The sequence below is a fragment of the Phyllobates terribilis genome, unplaced genomic scaffold, assembly GCF_046119375.1.
Source record: "Phyllobates terribilis strain yellow unplaced genomic scaffold, ASM4611937v1 Scaffold_4__5_contigs__length_816908805, whole genome shotgun sequence".
Taxonomy (NCBI): Eukaryota; Metazoa; Chordata; class Amphibia; order Anura; family Dendrobatidae; genus Phyllobates; species Phyllobates terribilis.
In genome coordinates, this window is record NW_027362764.1 from 86,869,974 (window position 1) to 86,889,546 (window position 19,573).

General features: G+C 42.3%; 1 protein-coding gene across 1 annotated transcript in view; it reads left to right on the forward strand.

Moving 5' to 3' along the window:
- MTPAP (mitochondrial poly(A) polymerase) overlaps window positions 1–17,825 on the forward strand; it is a 28,612-nt gene extending 10,787 nt beyond the window's left edge. Inside the window, exons 5-9 of the mRNA XM_073677594.1 lie at window positions 3,898–4,109; window positions 10,492–10,718; window positions 14,360–14,452; window positions 14,577–14,650; window positions 17,175–17,825. Coding sequence (XP_073533695.1) covers window positions 3,898–4,109; window positions 10,492–10,718; window positions 14,360–14,452; window positions 14,577–14,650; window positions 17,175–17,507 — 939 coding nt within the window. The 3' untranslated portion in view covers window positions 17,508–17,825. The remainder of the gene's footprint in view (window positions 1–3,897; window positions 4,110–10,491; window positions 10,719–14,359; window positions 14,453–14,576; window positions 14,651–17,174) is intronic.
- The last annotated feature ends 1,748 nt before the right edge of the window (window positions 17,826–19,573 follow it).

The window sequence follows — 19,573 nt, forward strand, 5'->3', positions numbered from 1 at the left end:
GGATGGAGCGCTTTGTGGGTAAGCGTGATAAGTTTAAATTGAACTCTATATTGGATGGGTAACCAATGCAATGACTGGCACAGGGAAGAGGCATCAGTGTAGCAGTTGGCGAGGAATATGATCCTGGCTGCTGTGTTAAGGACTGATTGGAGAGGGGAGAGTTTAGTAAGAGGGAGCCCGATAAGTAGAGAGTTGCAGTAGTCCAGACGAGAATGAATAAGAGCTACAGTAAGAGTTTTTGCCGAGTCAAAGGTGAGAAAAGTCCTGATTCTTGAGATGTTTTTGAGGTGTAGATGACATGAACGAGCGAGTGATTTGATGTGAGGAGTGAAGGAAAGATCTGAGTTAAAAATAACCCCAAGACAGCGGGCTTGTTGCTGGGGAGTAATGGTTGAGCCACAAACGGAAATGGCAATATCGGGCACAGGTAGGTTAGTGGAGGGAGGAAAGACGAGGAGTTCAGTTTTTGACAGATTCAGTTTTAGACAGAGGGAGGACATAAAGTTAGACACAGCAGAAAGACAATCACTGGTCTTTTGTAGTAATGCAGGGGTGATGTCAGGAGCAGATGTGTATAATTGGGTGTCATAAGCATAGAGATGGTACTGAAAACCGAATCTACTGATTGTTTGTCCAATGGGAGCGGTGTATAAGGAGAAATGAAGGGGGCCTAGGACTGATCCTTGAGGAACCCCGACAGTAAGGGGAAGGAGAGAGGAGGAGGAGCCGGCGAAAGACACCGAGAAGGAGCGGTCAGAGAGGTAGGAGGAGAACCAGGAGAGAACAGTGTCCTTGAGGCCAATAGTGTGGAGCATAGTGAGGAGGAGCTGGTGATCCACAGTGTCGAATGCTGCAGAGAGATCCAGGAGAATCAGCAGGGAGCAGTGACCATTAGATTTATCTGTTAGTAGATCATTAGAGACTTTAGTGAGGGCAGTTTCAGTAGAATGTAAAGAGCGGAAACCAGATTGTAAAGGGTCAAGAAGAGAGTTGTCTGAGAGATAGCGGATTAGACGGGAATGGACCAGGTGTTCCAGGAGTTTAGAGATAAAGGGAAGATTGGAAACAGGTCTGTAGTTGGCCGTGCAGTTCTGGTCAAGGGATGTTTTTTTAAGTAATGGATGTATGCTGGCATGTTTAAAAGAAGAGGGAAAGATACCAGATGAGAGGGAAAGGTTGAAAATTTTAGTTAGGTGAATGGTGACAGCTGGAGCAAGGGACTGAAGGAGATGTGAGGGAATAGGGTCACTGGTGCAGGTGGTAGGGCGAGAAGATGCAAGGAGATTGATCACTTCATCTTCCGTGACTGGTTCGAAGTCAGAAAGTGAGCAAGATACAATGTGGCGGGGGAGAGCATGCATAATGTTTGGTGGTTGGGAGAAAATTTCCTGTCGGATATGGTCCATTTTTTCTTTGAAATAATTGGCCAGATCGTCAGCGCTGAGGTCGGTGGTCGGGGCCTGTGTTGTTTGATTGAGGAGAGAATGAAACATGTCAAAGAGTCGTTTAGGATTATTGGAAAGTGAGATTATGAGGTTGTTAAAGTAGGTTTGTTTGGAGAGGTGAAGCGCAGTTATATGTTTTCAGCATAAATTTATAATGGAGGAAATCTTCGGGCAGATTTGATTTTCTCCACAGCCGTTCAGCGCACCTGGAGTACCTCTGGAGAAGACGTGTTTGAGGCATGTGCCAGGGTTGTCGCCGTCTATGCCGAATTGTTCTTTGTGTAGGAGGTGCGGCTTCATCCAGGGCGCATAGCATTATTTCGTTATAATGCTTCAATGCAGAGTCGGGACATGAGAGGGAGGAGATTGGGGCCAATGATGATTGCAACTTTTTCATAAATTTCTGGGTGTTAATGGCGCGTATATTTCTATAAGTGTGGAAAGTGGGGGGGTCTTGAGTAGAGTCACAGTTCTTGACAGAGAATGAAAGAAGATTATGGTCAGACAGTGGAAGGGGAGAGTTAGTAAAGTCATGTACTGAGCAAAGCCGGGAGAAGATCAGGCCCAATGTGTTCCCGTCCTCATGTGTAGGAGAATTAGCAAGCTGTGAAAGGCCGAAGGAGGAGGTTAGTGATAAAAGGTGAGCAGCAGATGGGGAAAGAGGATCGCCAATTGGGATGTTAAAATCTCCCATGATTATAGTGGGGATGTCGCAGGATAGAAAATTTGGAAGCCAGACAGCAAAGTGATCCAGAAACTGACGGGGGGGACCTGGAGGGTGATAGACAACCGCCACTCGCAGGGAGAAGGGCCGGTAGAGTCTGACAGTGTGGGCCTCAAAAGAAGGGAAGATAAGTGAGGGTACTGGGGGGATAACCTGAAAAGTACATTTTGTTGAAAGAAGCAGACCAACACCTCCACCTGATCTGTTGTCAGGTCTCGGAGTATGAGAGAAGTGTAGGCCACCATAGGAGAGAGCTGCAGCGGCGGTGGTGTCCGACTGCTGGATCCAGGTTTCAGTGAGAGCCAGAAGGTTGAGGGAATTAGAGAGGAAAAAGTCATGGATGTAGGAGAGTTTACTACATGCTGAGCGCGCATTCCAAAGGGCACAGTTGAATGAGACAGAAGATATGCAGTGAATATTAATGAGATTAGCAGGGTTACTGAATGTAACAGGGAAAAAGTTGGTGTTATTACTGGAGGGTCCTGGATTAGGAGAAATATCACCTGGGACTAAGAGAAGGAAGATACAGAGAGTGAGCAGATGGTTGAGTGATTTGTGAGAGCGTTTCCTCTGTTGTATGGTGGAAGTGAATGGATCTGTGTGGTATAACATTGTGAAGAGAGAATGACAGCTGTACATAGGAGAAGAGAGGAGAAAGGGGTTAATATGGATGAAGTGTGCAGAATTTGTGAGAGTATGGTGAATGTGGATGATTGTAGCAGCCAGAATGTAAATGGCACAGATACAAATGGTGAATACTGTTTGCAAAACAGATGACCTGGAAGCAAGTTTGTTTAATTGTCTTGCATGTCTTACCTGTCTCCTACCCTGTCCAACTGCCATATCTAACTGCCGAGACACTTTGATAAATTATGGCACTTCGATAAAGTATGCATAAATGCTATATGCATAAATGCCCCCTTTAACTTTTATCACTCAGATTTTTGGTATAATGCATTGCAATACACCGACACTGCAATGCATTATACCTGTCTGCCTTAGTGACAGAAGCCTCTGACGCCATGCTGCTGGCATGGTTTAAACAGGCCTCAGTAGCTGGCAGACCCGGAGGTCATCTTGGCAACAATCGGGCCCCCGTGATGACGTTGTGGGGGTGCCAATCACATGAGAGAGGGAGCCCCCTCCCTCTCACAGCCTTAAAAATGCTGCGATCACTATTGATTGCAGCATTTAGGTGGTTAAATGGCCCTGGGAGGTGCGGGCACTGCTCCTGGCCGTGACATCCGGAGCTTGGCTATAGCTTATGCCGAGCTCCCGGCAGTGATCGTGTGGGCACAGCTCCTGTGATCGCCACGAAGTAAACTTCCATTAAATGTCTTGAAGGCGTTAATTTATGCACATAACTTAACGTATACTTTAAGTGGGTTGTCCTGGATTAGAAGAAGTGGCAGCTGACCGCAATTTTCAAAAACCTCACCCAGGGAGGCTCATGGACGCATGATTTTGAAACAAAATGTTGGGGCCATTGGCCAGCGCTGGTGGTGTGTGAACACGCTGCTGGGCTTTCCAGAGAGAAATGCTACCTGTGTTTGTTTCCTGCTTAACTTGTAGATGAGAATGAAGAATGTGGACCTGAATTCACTAATATAATTATTGAAAATGGAAGCTGAGAACTGTGCAGCTCCTCTAACACAATGGAGACATCCTGACGTGCACTCCTGATCCTTACTCCACCGTGGTTTTATGGATTGTTATTTGTGTCCACAGACCACAAGCGGTTACTCTGCAGAGTTTTGGATGAGGCGCGTCTCCTCGGGGAGATCAGCACAGCAGAAGATCCTGTCCGTCATTGGTGAATGTATAGACAGTTTCGGACCCGGATGTAATGAAGTACAAAAAATTCTCAACGCCCGGTGTCCTCTAGTACGGTTCACCCACCAACCCTCAGGCCTCCAGTGCGACCTGACAGCCGACAACAAGTAAGTACATTGGAAACTTGCATGAAAAATGTATTTATTTATTCTGTAGTGCTTTTATACAGGGCTATAGAAACACTTCAGAGTGTGAGATCGTGCAGGACTGGGTGGAAAGCTTCCGGATAGCTGTATACATACTACATCTGGTCTCCGGGTGGAAGCTTACATGGCCGTGTATCTACAACTAAGGGGATGTTCAGACGTCTGTGTGGAGAATGGACCGCACACAGACCCATGTTAGCCTTCATGCTAATAGTGTGAATGGATCATTTTTCACTGTCCCCGTTTTGTGTAAAAGTTACACCATGCACTATTCCAGTCCAATTTCCAGACCAGAGTAGTTCATGTAACCATCAGGCCGATCCTGCACCCGTCCGCCATGTGCTCAGACACACGGAGCCACTCATGTCCGCACTTTGTACAAATCATGGCACAGAAACATCCTTTTGCCCCCTGCAAGTCTTGATGAGATGAGATAAAGATGAGCGGTGAAAAAACTATATATATTTTTTTCTTTCCGGACTTTCATTTCACCTCATTTAATAAAGAAAATATTAGGTTCCCTTTTTTTTTTTATTATTATTTTTATTTTTTTATTTACACAATTAAAGGCCAATATTGCAAAGGAACAAAAAAATAATTAAGCTTTGTCATTAAAAAAGAACTTCAAAAATCAACTTGATACCTTTAAAATAAAATTTAAAGCTGTGGCCCTTGTAAAGCAGCTTTACCATACATATATATATATATATATATATATATATATATATATATATATATATATATTTTTTTTTTTTTTTTGTTCAATTAAATCTGTGTGAGTGTGTTAATATACTCACCTACTGCTGTTGTCTACCGGGTCAAGTGCCTTTTGTCAGTGACGTCACGGCTGAGCAGACTCTCCGGGTTATGCGGTATTCTGAGTGACCCAGAAGTGGCTTTTACTGTGTAAGTCTATGGAGCGTCAGAACGAAGCACCATAAACTTACATTGTAAGGGCTCACACTCCTCTGCATTAATAAAATCTGTCCGATGTTCCTGAAAAGTCGGGCAAGTGTCATGCGGGTGGAACGTGATTTTTCTCAAGTAGCATCAGTATGACATGCTTATGTAATCCGTTTGCAATACATTTTTAACATTAGCTTTTACATAGTTATTCTCTGTCATTTAAATATAGCTTTCTAAGTAATCAAAGAATCTTAAATATATAGATAGATAAAAATCAGTGCGTGAGATATATAATCAGTGCATTGCATTTGTAGCTTAATGTACATCTATTTAACTTATAAAATCCTGAAAAAAATGGCGTAGGATCCCCACATTTTTCATAACCAGCTGAAGGAAAGCCAACAGCTGGGGGCTGATGTTTTATAGTCCGGGATGGGGGTAATAAACATGGAGCTTCCCAGGCTATTAATATTCGCTCACAGCTGTCTACTTATCCTTTACTGGTTATTAAATAGGGTGGACACCCCCCTAAAAAAAAAAAAAATAAAAAAAAAATGATGTGGGGTCTCCCCCATATTTTTAATAAACCGCAAAGGCTAGGCAGACAGCTGAGTGCTGATATTAATAGCTTAAGAAGGGGACATGGATATTGGCCCCCTCCCAGACTAAGAACATCAGCCCTCAGCCGCCCCAGAAAGGGTGTGTCCATTATATGCGCCAATATTGGCTCTTGACCTATAAGATGCCCCCATTACTAACTCCCCCCCCCCCCCCCCGCTTTTACCCATTTATTAATGTAAAAATAACAAATCATAGTATTCCAAACCTGTCCGCCGATAATCCATATGTCTTGCAACGAGCCCAACTCTGATACATCTGGATGCATTGCTGAGCGGTGCCATGATGTGACCTCTCAACCCGGCATCCAGGAGACTCTTGAGCGTGAGAACGCAACGTCAGTAAGGTGAATGGAGTTCATAGCCTTTCAACAAGCTTTATTCTGCTGGTGAACCTGAACAGTAACATGGACTTCTGGGAGAAGTCCGTGTTCGGTACGAACCCTGAACTTTACCGTTCTGGTTCGCTCATCTCTAGTCAATAGAAATATGTTGAGGATATATTCTGCAGACTTAGGCCTCATTGAGACTTATTTTTTTTTCATATGAGACGAAACAGCCCATTTTTCATGAATGTGATTTTTGGGCAGTGTCCAATTTTTTTCTACGTGAAAAATTTTTTTTTCTCTGAACCACTCACTTAAATTGGCGAGTTTGATCCGCAAATCTGAACAATATCATAAATGTTTATATACAGCTCTGGCAAAAATTAAGAGACCACTGAACAGTTTTCTATTGGAAAGACTGGTGGCAAGCATGGCAAGACGCATGAAAGGTGTGATTAAAAATCATGGTTATTCCACCAAATATTGATTTCTGAACTGTTTGAGTTAAAACATGAGTAATTTGCGGTCTGGAAGCACTGGTTCTCTGTTTCTCTGTTTCTTTTTTAGTATTTTGACGCTTTATCATTTTGCTGCAAATAAATACAAAATTTTTAGCTTTGAATTTCGGAGACATGTTGTCAGTAGTTTATAGAATAAAACAGCAATGTACATTTTACTCAAAAATATACCTATAAAGAGAAAAATCAGAGAAACTGAAAATTTTATATATATATATATATTATACTGTGTGAGTGCGTGTTTATACACACACACGTGTGTGTGTGTGTGTGTGTATATATATATATATATATATATATATATATATATATATATATAAAATACACTGTGTGCAGAATTATTAGGCAAATGCGTATTTTGATCACATGATATTTTTTATACATGTTGTCTTACTCCAAGCTGCATAGGCTTGAGAGGCAACTACAAATTAAGTAAATCTGGTGATGTGCATCTCTGTAATGAGGAGGGGTGTTGACTAATGACATCAACACCCTATATAAGGTGTGCTTAATTATTAGGCAACTTCCTTTCCTTTGGCAAAATGGGTCAGAAGAGAGATTTGACGGGCTCTGAAAAGTCCAAAATTGTGAGATGTCTTGCAGAGGGATGCAGCAGTCTTGAAATTTCCAAACTTTTGAAGCGTGATCACCGAGCAATCAAGCGTTTCATGGCAAATAGCCAACAGGGTCGCAAGAAGCGTGTTGGCCAAAAAAGGCGCAAAATAACTGCCCATGAATTGAGGAAAATCAAGCGTGAAGCTGCCAAGATGCCATTCGCCACCAGTTTTGCCATATTTCAGGGCTGCAACGTTACTGGAGTATCAAAAAGCACAAGGTGTGCGATACTCAGGGACATGGCCAAGGAAAGGAAGGCTGAAAAACGACCACCTATGAACAAGAAACATAAGATAAAAAGTCAAGAATGGGGCAAGAAATATCTTAAGACTGATTTTTCAAAGGTTTTATGGACTGATGAAATGAGAGTGACTCTTGATGGTCCAGATGGATGGGCCAGAGGCTGGATCAGTAAAGGGCAGAGAGCTCCACTCCGACTCAGACGCCAGTAAGGTGGAGGTGGGGTACTGGTATGGGCTGGTATCATCAAAGATGAACTTGTGGGACCTTTTCGGGTTGAGGATGGAGTGAAGCTCAACTCCCAGACCTACGGCCAGTTTCTGGAAGACAACTTCTTCAAGCAGTGGTACAGGAAGAAGTCAGTATCGTTCAAGAAAAACATGATTTTCATGCAGGACAATGCTCCATCACATGCATCCAACTACTCCACAGCGTGGCTGGCCAGTAAAAGTCTAAAAGAAGAAAAAATAATGACATGGCCCCCTGGTTCACCTGATCTGAACCCCATAGAGAACCTGTGGTCCATCATAAAATGTGAGATCTACAGGGAGGGAAAACAGTACACCTCTGGGAACAGTGTCTGGGAGGCTGTGGTGGCTGCTGCACGCAATGTTGATCGAAATCATATCAAGTAACTGACAGAATCTATGGATGGAAGGCTGTCGAGTGTCATCATAAAGAAAGGTGGCAATATTGATCGCTAATTTTTTGGGTTTTTGTTTTTGCTTGTCAGAAATGTTTATTTCTAAATTTTGTGCACTGATATTGGTTTACCTGGTGAAAATAAACAAGTGAGATGGGATTATATTTGGTTTTTATTAAGTTGCCTAATAATTCTGCACAGTAATAGTTACCTGCACAAACAGGTATCCTCCTAAGATAGCCAAATCTAAAAAAACCCACTCCAACTTCCAAAAATATTAAGCTTGGATATTTATGAGTCTTTTGGGTTGATTGAGAACATAGTTGTTGATCAATAATAAAAATAATCCTTTAAAATACAACTTGCCTAATAATTCTGCACACAGTGTATATGTGTGTGTGTATATATCTATCTATCTATCTATACACATATACAATATATATATATATATATATATATATATATATATATATATATATATATATATATATATATATATATATATATATATATATATATATATATAATATATATTAGACCAAAAGTTTGGACACAGCTTCTCATTTAAATATTTTTCTGTATTTTCATGACTTTGGAAATTGTACATTCACACTGAAGGCATCAAAACTGTGAATTAACACATGTGGAATTATATACTTAACAAAAAAGTGTGAAACAACTGAAAATATGTCTTATATTCTAGGTTCTTCAAAGTAGCCACCTTTTGCTTTGATGACTGCTTTGCACACTCTTGGCATTCTCTTGATGAGCTTCAAGAGGTAGTCACCGGAAATGGTCTTCAATTCACAGGTGTGCCCTGTCAGGTTTAATAAGTGGGATTTCTTGCCTTATAAATGGGGTTGGGACCATCAGTTGTGTTGTGCAGAAGTCAGGTGGATACACAGCTGATAGTCCTACTGAATAGACTGTTAGAATTTGTATTATGGCAAGAAAAAGGCAGCTAAGTAAAGAAAAACGAGTGCCCATCATTACTTTAAGAAATGAAGGTCAGTCAGTCCGAAAAATTGGGCAAACTTTGAAAATGTCCCCAAGTGCAGTTGCAAAAACCATCAAGTGCTACAAAGAACCTGGCTCACATGAGGACCACCCCAGGAAAGGAAGACCAAGAGTCACCTCTGCTTCTGAGGATAAGTTTATCCAAGTCACCAGCCTCAGAAATCGCAGGTTAACAGCAGCTCAGATTAGAGACCAGGTCAATGCCACACAGAGTTCTAGCAGCAGACACATCTCTACAACAACTGTTAAGAGGAGACTTTGTGCAGCAGGCCTTCATGGTAAAATAGCTGCTAGGAAACCACTGCTAAGGACAGGCAGCAAGCAGAAGAGACTTGTTTGGGCTAAAGAACACAAGGAATGGACATTAGACCAGTGGAAATCTGTGCTTTGGTCTGATGAGTCCAAATTTGAGATCTTTGGTTCCAACCACCGTGTCTTTGTGCGACGCAGAAAAGGTGAACGGATGGACTCTACATGCCTGGTTCCCACCGTGAAGCATGGAGGAGGAGGTGTGATGGTGTGGGGGGGCTTTGCTTGTGACATTGTTGGGGATTTATTCAAAATTGAAGGCATACTAAACCAGCATGGCTACCACAGCATCTTGCAGCGGCATGCTATTCCATCCGGTTTGCGTTTAGTTGGACCATCATTTATTTTTCAACAGGACAATGACCCCAAACACACCTCCAGGCTGTGTAAGGGCTATTAGACCAAGAAGGAGAGTGATGGGGGGCTACGGCAGATGACCTGGCCTCCACAGTCACCAGACCTGAACCCAATCGAGATGGTTTGGGGTGAGCTGGACCGCAGAGTGAAGGCAAAAGGGCCAACAAGTGCTAAGCATCTCTGGGAACTCCTTCAAGATTGTTGGAAGACCATTTCCGGTGACTACCTCTTGAAGCTCATCAAGAGAATGCCAAGAGTGTGCAAAGCAGTCATCAAAGCAAAAGGTGGCTACTTTGAAGAACCTAGAATATAAGACATATTTTCAGTTGTTTCACACTTTTTTGTTAAGTATATAATTCCACATGTGTTAATTCATAGTTTTGATGCCTTCAGTGTGAATGTACAATTTTCAAAGTCATGAAAATACAGAAAAATCTTTAAATGAGAAGGTGTGTCCAAACTTTTGGGCTGGACTGTATGTATATGTATATATATATATATATATATATATATATATATATATATGTATGTGCTTGTAGATAGATATAACAGATGTGTGTGTAGAATATATAAATTATTTCTAACCTTTTGGCACCCTCTGCTGGATTAATTGGAAAACTACAATTTTATAACCTAGCATTTATACATTTAGTTGAATTTTATCTCTTGTAGAAAGTGACTAAAATATATGAAGCTAATTTTAAACCTGCATGCCCCCCCTGAACATATTTTATTTAAGAAATTTAAATATATATATTTTTTTAACTAAAACCTTTTTTTTTTTTTGCCTTTTAGAATTGCACTGCGGTGCTCTGAGCTTTTGTACATATACAGTAACCTGGACCACAGGGTGCGAGCGCTGGTCTTTACCCTGAGATGCTGGGCTCGTGTCCATGGGATCACTAGCTGCATTCCTGGACAGTGGATCACCAATTTCTCCCTCACCATGATGGTCTTATTCTTCTTACAGAAGAGAAACCCTCCCATTATTCCAACACTTGATCAGCTGAAAAGTCTTGCAGGTAAGGAAACAGATTTCTTTTTCTAAAATAAAATAAATTATATTTGCTCCGAAAGTTCCAGTCTGTGTCCCACTTTGTGTGAGGATTTTTGTTTCTCGTTTAGGCCACGTTCACACATTCAGTATTTGGTCAGTATTTTAGACCAGTATTTTTAAGTTAAAACCAGGAGTGGACAAAAAAAGCAAAAGGGCTGCACGTGTTTCTATTATACTTTTCCAATGATTGTTCCACTCCTGATTTTGTCTTTTGTAAAATACTGATATCTGGTCCTACTCATCGGTATTGGCACCCATGAAGTTTAAGTACATAATGTGGAATATCTCCTGAAAAAAAGGAATCAAGTGAAAGTTTTTTTGTATAGAGCCCTCATGTTAAATACAAAAGAGCAAATGATAAAAAATAATTTAAAACAGAAAACAATGGGAGAGAAAAATAGAGAAACCTAAAGCTTGCTGTGACATTGGTATTGGCACCCTTTACATTAATTTAGTATGGAAACACATTTTGACTCACCTGTGGTAAATCACAAAAGAGATTCACCTGTGATTAATTGGCGGTGCCCATGTGACATGAATTAGCCAATGAATGATGACTTCAGTGTTTTAAAAAGACACATGGTAGGCCCTGTTCCTTTGTCACAATAGAAAGGAGCTGTCTGAGGACATCAGAACTGCTATTATTAGCAAACACAAAACTTCCAAAGGATATAATGCCACCTCAAAAGACCTTGGTATCCCAGTTTCAACAGTGCGCAATGTTAAGAAGTTTGTCAAGCATGGTACCATCAAGAACCTCCCTGTATGTGGGGAAATAGGAAAATTGACAAGAGATGTCTTCGAAGGTTGGTGTGAATGGTGGAAAAAATACCACGTTAAACATCCAAAGACCTGAAGGCCAACATGGAGCAGTCTGGGGTCATGATTTCAACAAGTTCCATTCGCCGCACACTAAACCAAGCAGAGCTATATGGGCGAAGGCCAAGGAAAGAAACCATTGCTGAAGAAAAGACATAAAAAGGAACAACTAATCTTTGCCAAATAGTACCTTGACAAACCACAATCCTTCTTGGAAAATGTTCTTTGGACAGATGAAACAAAAATAGAGCTTTTTGGCAATGCAAAGCAACAGTTTGTTTACAGACGGCACAATGAAGCTTATAAGGAAAAGAAAACCTTACCAACAGTTAAGCATGGTGGAGGACCCATAATGCTGTGGGGTTGCTTTGCGCAGGAATCATGAAATCTGAGAATTATCAAGAGTATTTAGAACAAAATGTCCTACTCAGTGCAAGAATACTTGGTTTGAGTTGAAGATCATGGGTCCTCCAGCAAGATAATTTTCCAAAGCACACATCCAAAAGTACACAAGAATGGGAAAAAGAACCCTGCAAACATTCAAGAGCTTGAACAAACTGTAAAGAAAGAGTGGAAGAAAATTCCAATTAAGAAGTGCAAGAAGCTTATAGATGGCTACAAGAAACGTTTGGAGGCTGTCAGCAATGACAAAGGGTGTACAACCAAGTATTAATGAGGGGTGCCTTTATTGCCGCACATGCTGTTTATTCTGTTTCTTCTTTGAAATTGCAACATGGAAGTTGAAAAACAATGTTTTATTGTTGTATTACTTTGGACCACTAATTAAAAAATCCTGAGGATATAACTTTGGTACATTTCAATTTATTTCTGAAGATATTGTACAGTCTATGAAAAAAATGAAAGGGTGTCAATAATGGTGAGCAGCACTGTAAAATACTAAATGTGTGAACCTTAAGGCTTGCGTTTTATAGGGGAATACAACTTTGAAGGTGTATCCAAGTTCTCTACCCTACCTGGTTGAATTTGATGGACATTTGCCTTTTTTTTTAACCCATTGTCTCTACAGTCAATTTTTAATATTTGTTTGTTTATTGTTGTTTTCACTCCTATTCTTCCAAGAGCCATAACCTTTTTTTTTTTCTATTTGTTTTTTTCTGTTGACATAGCCGTATGAGAGCTTAATTTATTGTGGGACGAGTTGTTGCTTTTAATAACACAATCCTCTTTTCCTTTAATTGTACTTTAAAAAAAAAAAAATAGCTTGTTGCCATTTTCCCCAATTTTTCCTACCTTCTTTTTTTTTTTCTGTCAGCAGAGCTGTGTGAGGTCTCGTTTATTGCATGGCAAGCTGGCTATTTTTTAACACCATTTTGAGATGCATGCATTGTTTTGTGTATTTTTTTTAGGAATGTGAAGTGACTGAAAAAAAAATAAATTCTGCAGATTTGATTTTTTTTCTCTTTACGCAGTTTATTGTATGGGCTAAGTTTATATTTGCACTGACCAGACTTTTACAGATGCAGCGATACCAAATGATTTTTATTTTTAATTTCTTTATTCTTAATGGTGGGAAAAAATACAACACAATAATAAATGCCCCCCTTCCTCTTTATGCTTAAAATGTTGTCCACAAAGATTATTTTTCACATATAAATAGGCCAAAAAAATAAAAATGCCTCACCGTTCCTTTGGGTCCCTTGCCTTTCTTGTGAGCCATGTAGCAAGCCACAAGTCTGTACAACGAAAATCGGATGTACAGAGCCTGGTCACGAGCCCTATGAGGAAGCCAGGAGACTGATGGGGGCTCATGCGGCTGCTCCAGAAGAAGAAATTGGGCAAGGGCATTGTGAATACAGTATTCGGCCCTAATGCCATATTATTCAACACGTTGAACTGGTGGGAAGCTGGACTTCATGCTCCCCCTTCACAGGAGCCCCTATACATTGGCCTCTTACCATCATTTCCCTTTTCTTGCAGGTTTATTTTCATCTTCTAATCATTCTCCACCTGTAATGTGAATCCGTTTTTCATTCACCGATTTTTTTTCTGAACTACAGTCAACTTGTGCTTGTAATAGCCATCAGAGCTGCAGTATAAAGCATGGGGGAAGAACAGAGCAATCCGATTTGTGTGATGAGGCAGATCTTGGATTTCAGTTTACCACATAATCACAAGACCATCGAGCAAAGGTTTATGGATTTTAGTCGCACCCTATTGGTGCCGACACTGAAAAAAATGTACAACAGTAATGCTTTACTCTGTAGTGGTGCCATATATGACATTTCCCTCAATGCATTACTGCACCCAGACCAACTTATATCACCTGTTTGCTAAAATGGAAAGATCACGTAATACCTCCATGGAGGGGGAATGGAAAGATCACCTAATACCTCCATGGAGGGGGAATGGAAAGATCACCTAATACCTCCATGGAGAGGGAATGGAAAGATCACGTAATACCTCCATGGAGGGGGAATGGAAAGATCACATAATACCTCCATGGAGGGGGAATGGAAAGATCACATAATACCTCCATGGAGGGGGAATGGAAAGATCACCTAATACCTCCATGGAGGGGGAATGGAAAGATCACCTAATACCTCCATGGAGGGGGAATGGAAAGATCACATAATACCTCCATGGAGGGGGAATGGAAAGATCACATAATACCTCCATGGAGGGGAGTAATAAAAACCTATAGTTCCCCAGTCTGTTATAAATATGTTACTTTATACGTGGAGGTGCAGTTCTTCCCCCTTACTCCTCCATTATATCTGATTAAAGTAATACTGAACTATGACCAGATTTCCCACACTTTAATTTCAGGTAAAAAGGAAAAATGCATCATTGATGGCAGCGACTGCACGTTTGTTGGCGATCTTAACAAAATTAAACAGACTGCAAATACAGAGTCCCTCGGTAAGTAGAAGTGCTGAAAGTGATTCATGTGCGATGGAAGAACAAGATGTGAACGGTCGTGGATTTACTAGAACTATGTAACCCGGGTCATTATGATCAACTTGCATTTTTATTTTTTTTGTAGATAATCTTCTTGTTGAATTCCTGGAATTTTATGGAAAATTTGACTTCAAAACCAATTGCATAGATATTCGCAAGGTTTGTATATTCTGCGTGATGACTTAAGGCTGTGTGCCCACGTAGCGTTTTTCAAGCGTATATGCTGCGGAATTTCCGCAGCGTAAACGCTTGTGAAACGCTAGGTAATCCGCACCCCATGGTCCCCAAGGGGATTCCGCATGTTCTATGCACATGCTGCGGATTTTTCCGCAGCGTTTATGCTGCGTGCAAAAATCCGCAGCATGTTCATTAATTTTGCGGAAGCGCAGCGGAATGGCCGCCATTGACTTACATTGAGACGCATAGAATCCGCATCTGTACATTTGTACAAGCGGCTTCTATGCGTCTCTATGTGCGGATGGTACCCAGTTCTGGAGGAGAGAAGACTCATCCAGACCTGGGTACCATTGTACCTGTAAAAAAAAAAGAATAAAATAATAAAGTTTATACTAACCTTTCCGAAGGCTCTCTCTGCATGCCGGCAGCGCTGAAGGACCTTCGGTGACGTCAGTCATGTGACCGCAGGCCCTTCACCGCTCTGTCTCGCGATATGCCGGCAGCCAGGTAGCAGCGCTGCAGCACACGCCGGGGCATCGGGGGTGAGTATAGCTTTATTTGAAGCATTGTTTTACGGTCACACTATATAAATCCATGCTGTTTGCATGGATTTATATAGTGTGACCTACTTGTCAAGCACTTTCCAAGTGATGCTATCGCCTGGAAAGCGCTTGTCAATCTGCATGCAGAAACGCATGTGGATATGCATGTGAATCCGCATGTATTCTGCAGGAAAAACGCATGCACAATCTGCATGCGTTTTTTCTGACAGGGAGATGCAGAAATTTTCTGATTCATTTCTGCATTGTGGGCACATAGCCTAATGCTGCAGTATTTAAAGTGTTGCTCTTACCAGAGTGGTTTCCCTGATGCTGAGCTGATCTTTGCTCGCCCTAATACTTCAATCCTCCCATAAACTTATTGTTATTGTTGAAGAAACCTTGCCAGCCTCAGAATAGAGGTGCGATGCTAGTCACTACTCATGGACTAGCCGTGAGGCAGGGTGGTCAAGAGGTCCAAGGTGAAAATCCAGAAAAGTGCATAAAAGACAAAGGGATAAGACAAACTGATAGTCAGGGGCAAAATCCGGGGTCTGATAATGAAGATCAGAAAGAATGCATCAAAACGGGTTATACAAACTGGTAGTCAAAAGGCAAATCCAAGGTCCAGCAACAAAAGATCAGAGTAAGCACACCACTGAGCTGAACTTACAATTGGCAATGACCTAACATTGCCAGTTAAATAGCCTGGCAATTATCTGGAAAGTAAAACACCTGGAAGAAATCCAAATGCTACAATGACAGCACAACAGGCCCTTGCTATCCATAGGGGGCTGAGCTGTCACTCACAGCACTGACAGCCTGACACGCCCCTGCTATCCATAGGGGGTTGAGCTGTCACTCACAGTACTGACAGTCTGATAAGCCCCTGCTATCCATAGGGGGCTGAGCTGTCACTCACAGCACTGACAGCCTGACACTCCCCTACTATCCATAGGGGGCTGAGCTGTCACTCACAGTACTGACAGCCTGACACGCCCCTACTATCCATAGAGGGCTGAGCTGTCACTCACAGTACTGACAGCCTGACACACCCCTGCTATCCATAGAGGGCTGAGCTGTCACTCACAGTACTGACAGCCTGACACGCCCCTACTATCCATAGAGGGCTGAGCTGTCACTCACAGTACTGACAGCCTGACACGCCCCTGCTATCCATAGAGGGCTGAGCTGTCACTCACAGTACTGACAGCCTGACACGCCCCTGCTATCCATAGGGGGCTGAGCTGTCACTCACAGTACTGACAGCCTGACACGCCCCTGCTATCCATAGGGGGCTGAGCTGTCACTCACAGTACTGACAGCCTGACACGCCCCTACTATCCATAGAGGGCTGAGCTGTCACTCACAGTACTGACAGCCTGACACGCCCCTGCTATCCATAGAGGGCTGAGCTGTCACTCACAGTACTGACAGCCTGACACGCCCCTGCTATCCATAGGGGGCTGAGCTGTCACTCACAGTACTGACAGCCTGACACGCCCCTGCTATCCATAGGGGGCTGAGCTGTCACTCACAGTACTGACAGCCTGACACGCCCCTGCTATCCATAGGGGGCTGACCAGTCACTCACAGCGTCCCTAGGACACAGCTAGTGGCAGGATTGTGACAAGAGGGCTATGAATTGGGGATCTCCTCTGTAACATCCATATTTTCTATTAGTACATATTGACATACAGAGCACACTGTTTTGCGGCCTCTAGACATAAAGTTGCGATCATTTACTGATGACTTTTACACTCACATATTTGGTGATTAAATTTAATGTGATCTTATTTTCTAGTAGCAGCTTTTTTTCTAGGCCAAAGCGACCGTTATAAGAAGCAAATTTGACTTGTTTCGAATAGATTGGCTCCTCTCCAGTTGAAGCCATATACACACATTTTGGTTTTGTTAGAGTGCATTGATCTTCATTATTATGATAAGTGGTATTTTTTGTCCTTTAGGGTCTAGAAAAGAACAAACCAGAAGTCGCTGCGCTCTACATCCAGAATCCATTCGAACAGACGCTAAACGTTAGTAAAAATGTCAACCAGCCCCAGCTCCAAAGGTTTGTGAACCTCGCTCAGGAGAGCGCCTTCATCTTACAAGACCAGGTCCGAGAATCCTCAAAAACTGGGAAACCCTGGGGTCTCGCTTCAATATTAATCACTAACAGCTCTGACCGAGAAACCACCACGAGGAGAAAGAAGAAGATATCGGCCAGTGAGAGGATCGGTAGTCTCCTGGACTCGCTCAAGGACAATGGTGATACAGGAAAGAGAAAAGTGCAGCACTGACCGTGATTATAGGGTCATCGGAAAAAGCCGAGCTCCGAACCAGAACTTCTCCTGAACTGCAGTGTCCGAGCACTGGATCATCCCCCGGAGTCATCGCCACTTTATGGCCACCAAGTGCTCTTTCACTGATTTTATATTTGAGTCTGCGATGTAAAAAACAGGATCGTCTACAACAGACAAGATGGCAGACCGTGCGTTAATTACAGGGCACTAATAATGGAGACCACTGGCCCTGCCATAAACTTGTCATGTACAATATGTGATTACTACAGCAAGAAGACAGAGACTGTCAATTTATTAAAATTATTATTCTTTATATTTGCTGTGTTTTCTTATTGATGGAGGGAAGTGTCTATATAACGGGACGAGAGGCAAACGTACAGTCTTAAAGTTTTCCCATTTCGACTTTTTTTTTCCAAAATCCTAACACCCATATTGAAAATAATAAAATAAACCGTTACTCGCCCTCCCCAGGTCCAGGGCTGCCTCTCCTCCACTGCTTTGGTGATTGTTTACAGGCTGCAGCGGTGATGTCACATCAGCATCTCTGCAGCCGATCACCGGGCGCAGCGGCTTTGCTGATAGAGATGGGCATGAGCTGATAAGTCCAATCCCATTTAAAACTCCAACTCCTTCTCAGTTCTTAAAGGTGTATTCCCATCTCCAAGATCCTATCTCAATATGTTGTAGATATAATAATAATAATAATAATAATATTAGGAAATACCACTAATTAGAAATGTAGTATAGTTCTTCTGATTAACTATGTCACTTACCCAAGCTGCTGCAATGCCCTGCACATGGGGTATCCATGGTTATGATCACTCCTATAGTAACAGTTGTTAGGGGTCATAACCATGGGTTACCTAAACTACTGCAATGCCCTGCACATGGGTTAGCAACATTGCGAATCAGATGAACCATATTAAATGTTTAATTGGAGTTATTTGCTAATATTATTATTACACCGACTACATATTGCGATAGGATCTTGTAGATGGGAATACCCCTTGAGGGTATGTGCACACGATGCAGAAATGAAGCAGAAAATTTCTGCATCATTTCTGCATCTCCCTGGCAGAAAAAACGCATGCAGATTGTGCATGCGTTTTTCCTGCAAAATACATGCGGATCCACATGCAGATTCACATGCGTTTCTGCATGCAGATTGACAAGCGCTTTCCAGGCGATGTTAGCATCACCTGGAAAGTGCTTGATAACTAGGTCACACTGTATAAATCCATGCAAACAGCATGGATTTATATAGTGTGACCCGAGAGAGTGTATATACTTACCTCCGATGGCCCGCGCTGTCCTGCTCACTCCGTTCTCCCGGCTGCCGGCAACTTTGAATTGAAAGACCTGCCGACGTCAGCGTCACGTGACCCGTAACATGACTCTGACGTCACCGCAGGTCCTACAACTCACTGCAAGTGCCGGGAACCAAGCGGGAGCGCTGCGCGGGCCGACAGATGGTAAGAATACATTTATTTTTTATTTTATTCTTCTTTTTACAGCTTTTTTAATGGTACCTGGGTGTGGATGAGACTCTCCTCTCCTCCACACCCGGGTACCATCCGCACATTAGAACGCACCAATTACGCAAGTACAAATGCTGTCTTGCGGAATTGGCGCGTTCTAATGCAAGTCAATGGCGGCGAAATCGCCGCGTTTCCGCAAAATTAATTGACATGCTGCGGATTTTTGACCGCAGCGTTAACGCTGCGGAAAAATCCGCATCATGGGCACAGCACATGCGGATTTCCATTGGGGAACATTGCTGCCCTTCTACCATGCGTTTTTCATGCGTTTCCGCGGCGTTTACGCAACTGCAAAAACGCCGCGGAAACGCATGAAATACGCATCGTGTGAACACAGCCTGAAGCATCTTTTTTTTTTTTGTGCCTCTGTAGTTCCTCCTGGAAGTGTAAGCTATAAGTAGCCTGACTACTGGTCGCTGGTACTCTCCTCCATACTCATAATGCCAGAAAAGATTGGACGGCGGCAAAGTTTGAAAGGACAAACTCAGTTGGTAACGTGAAGTCAACATGTTCTTACATTTCCAA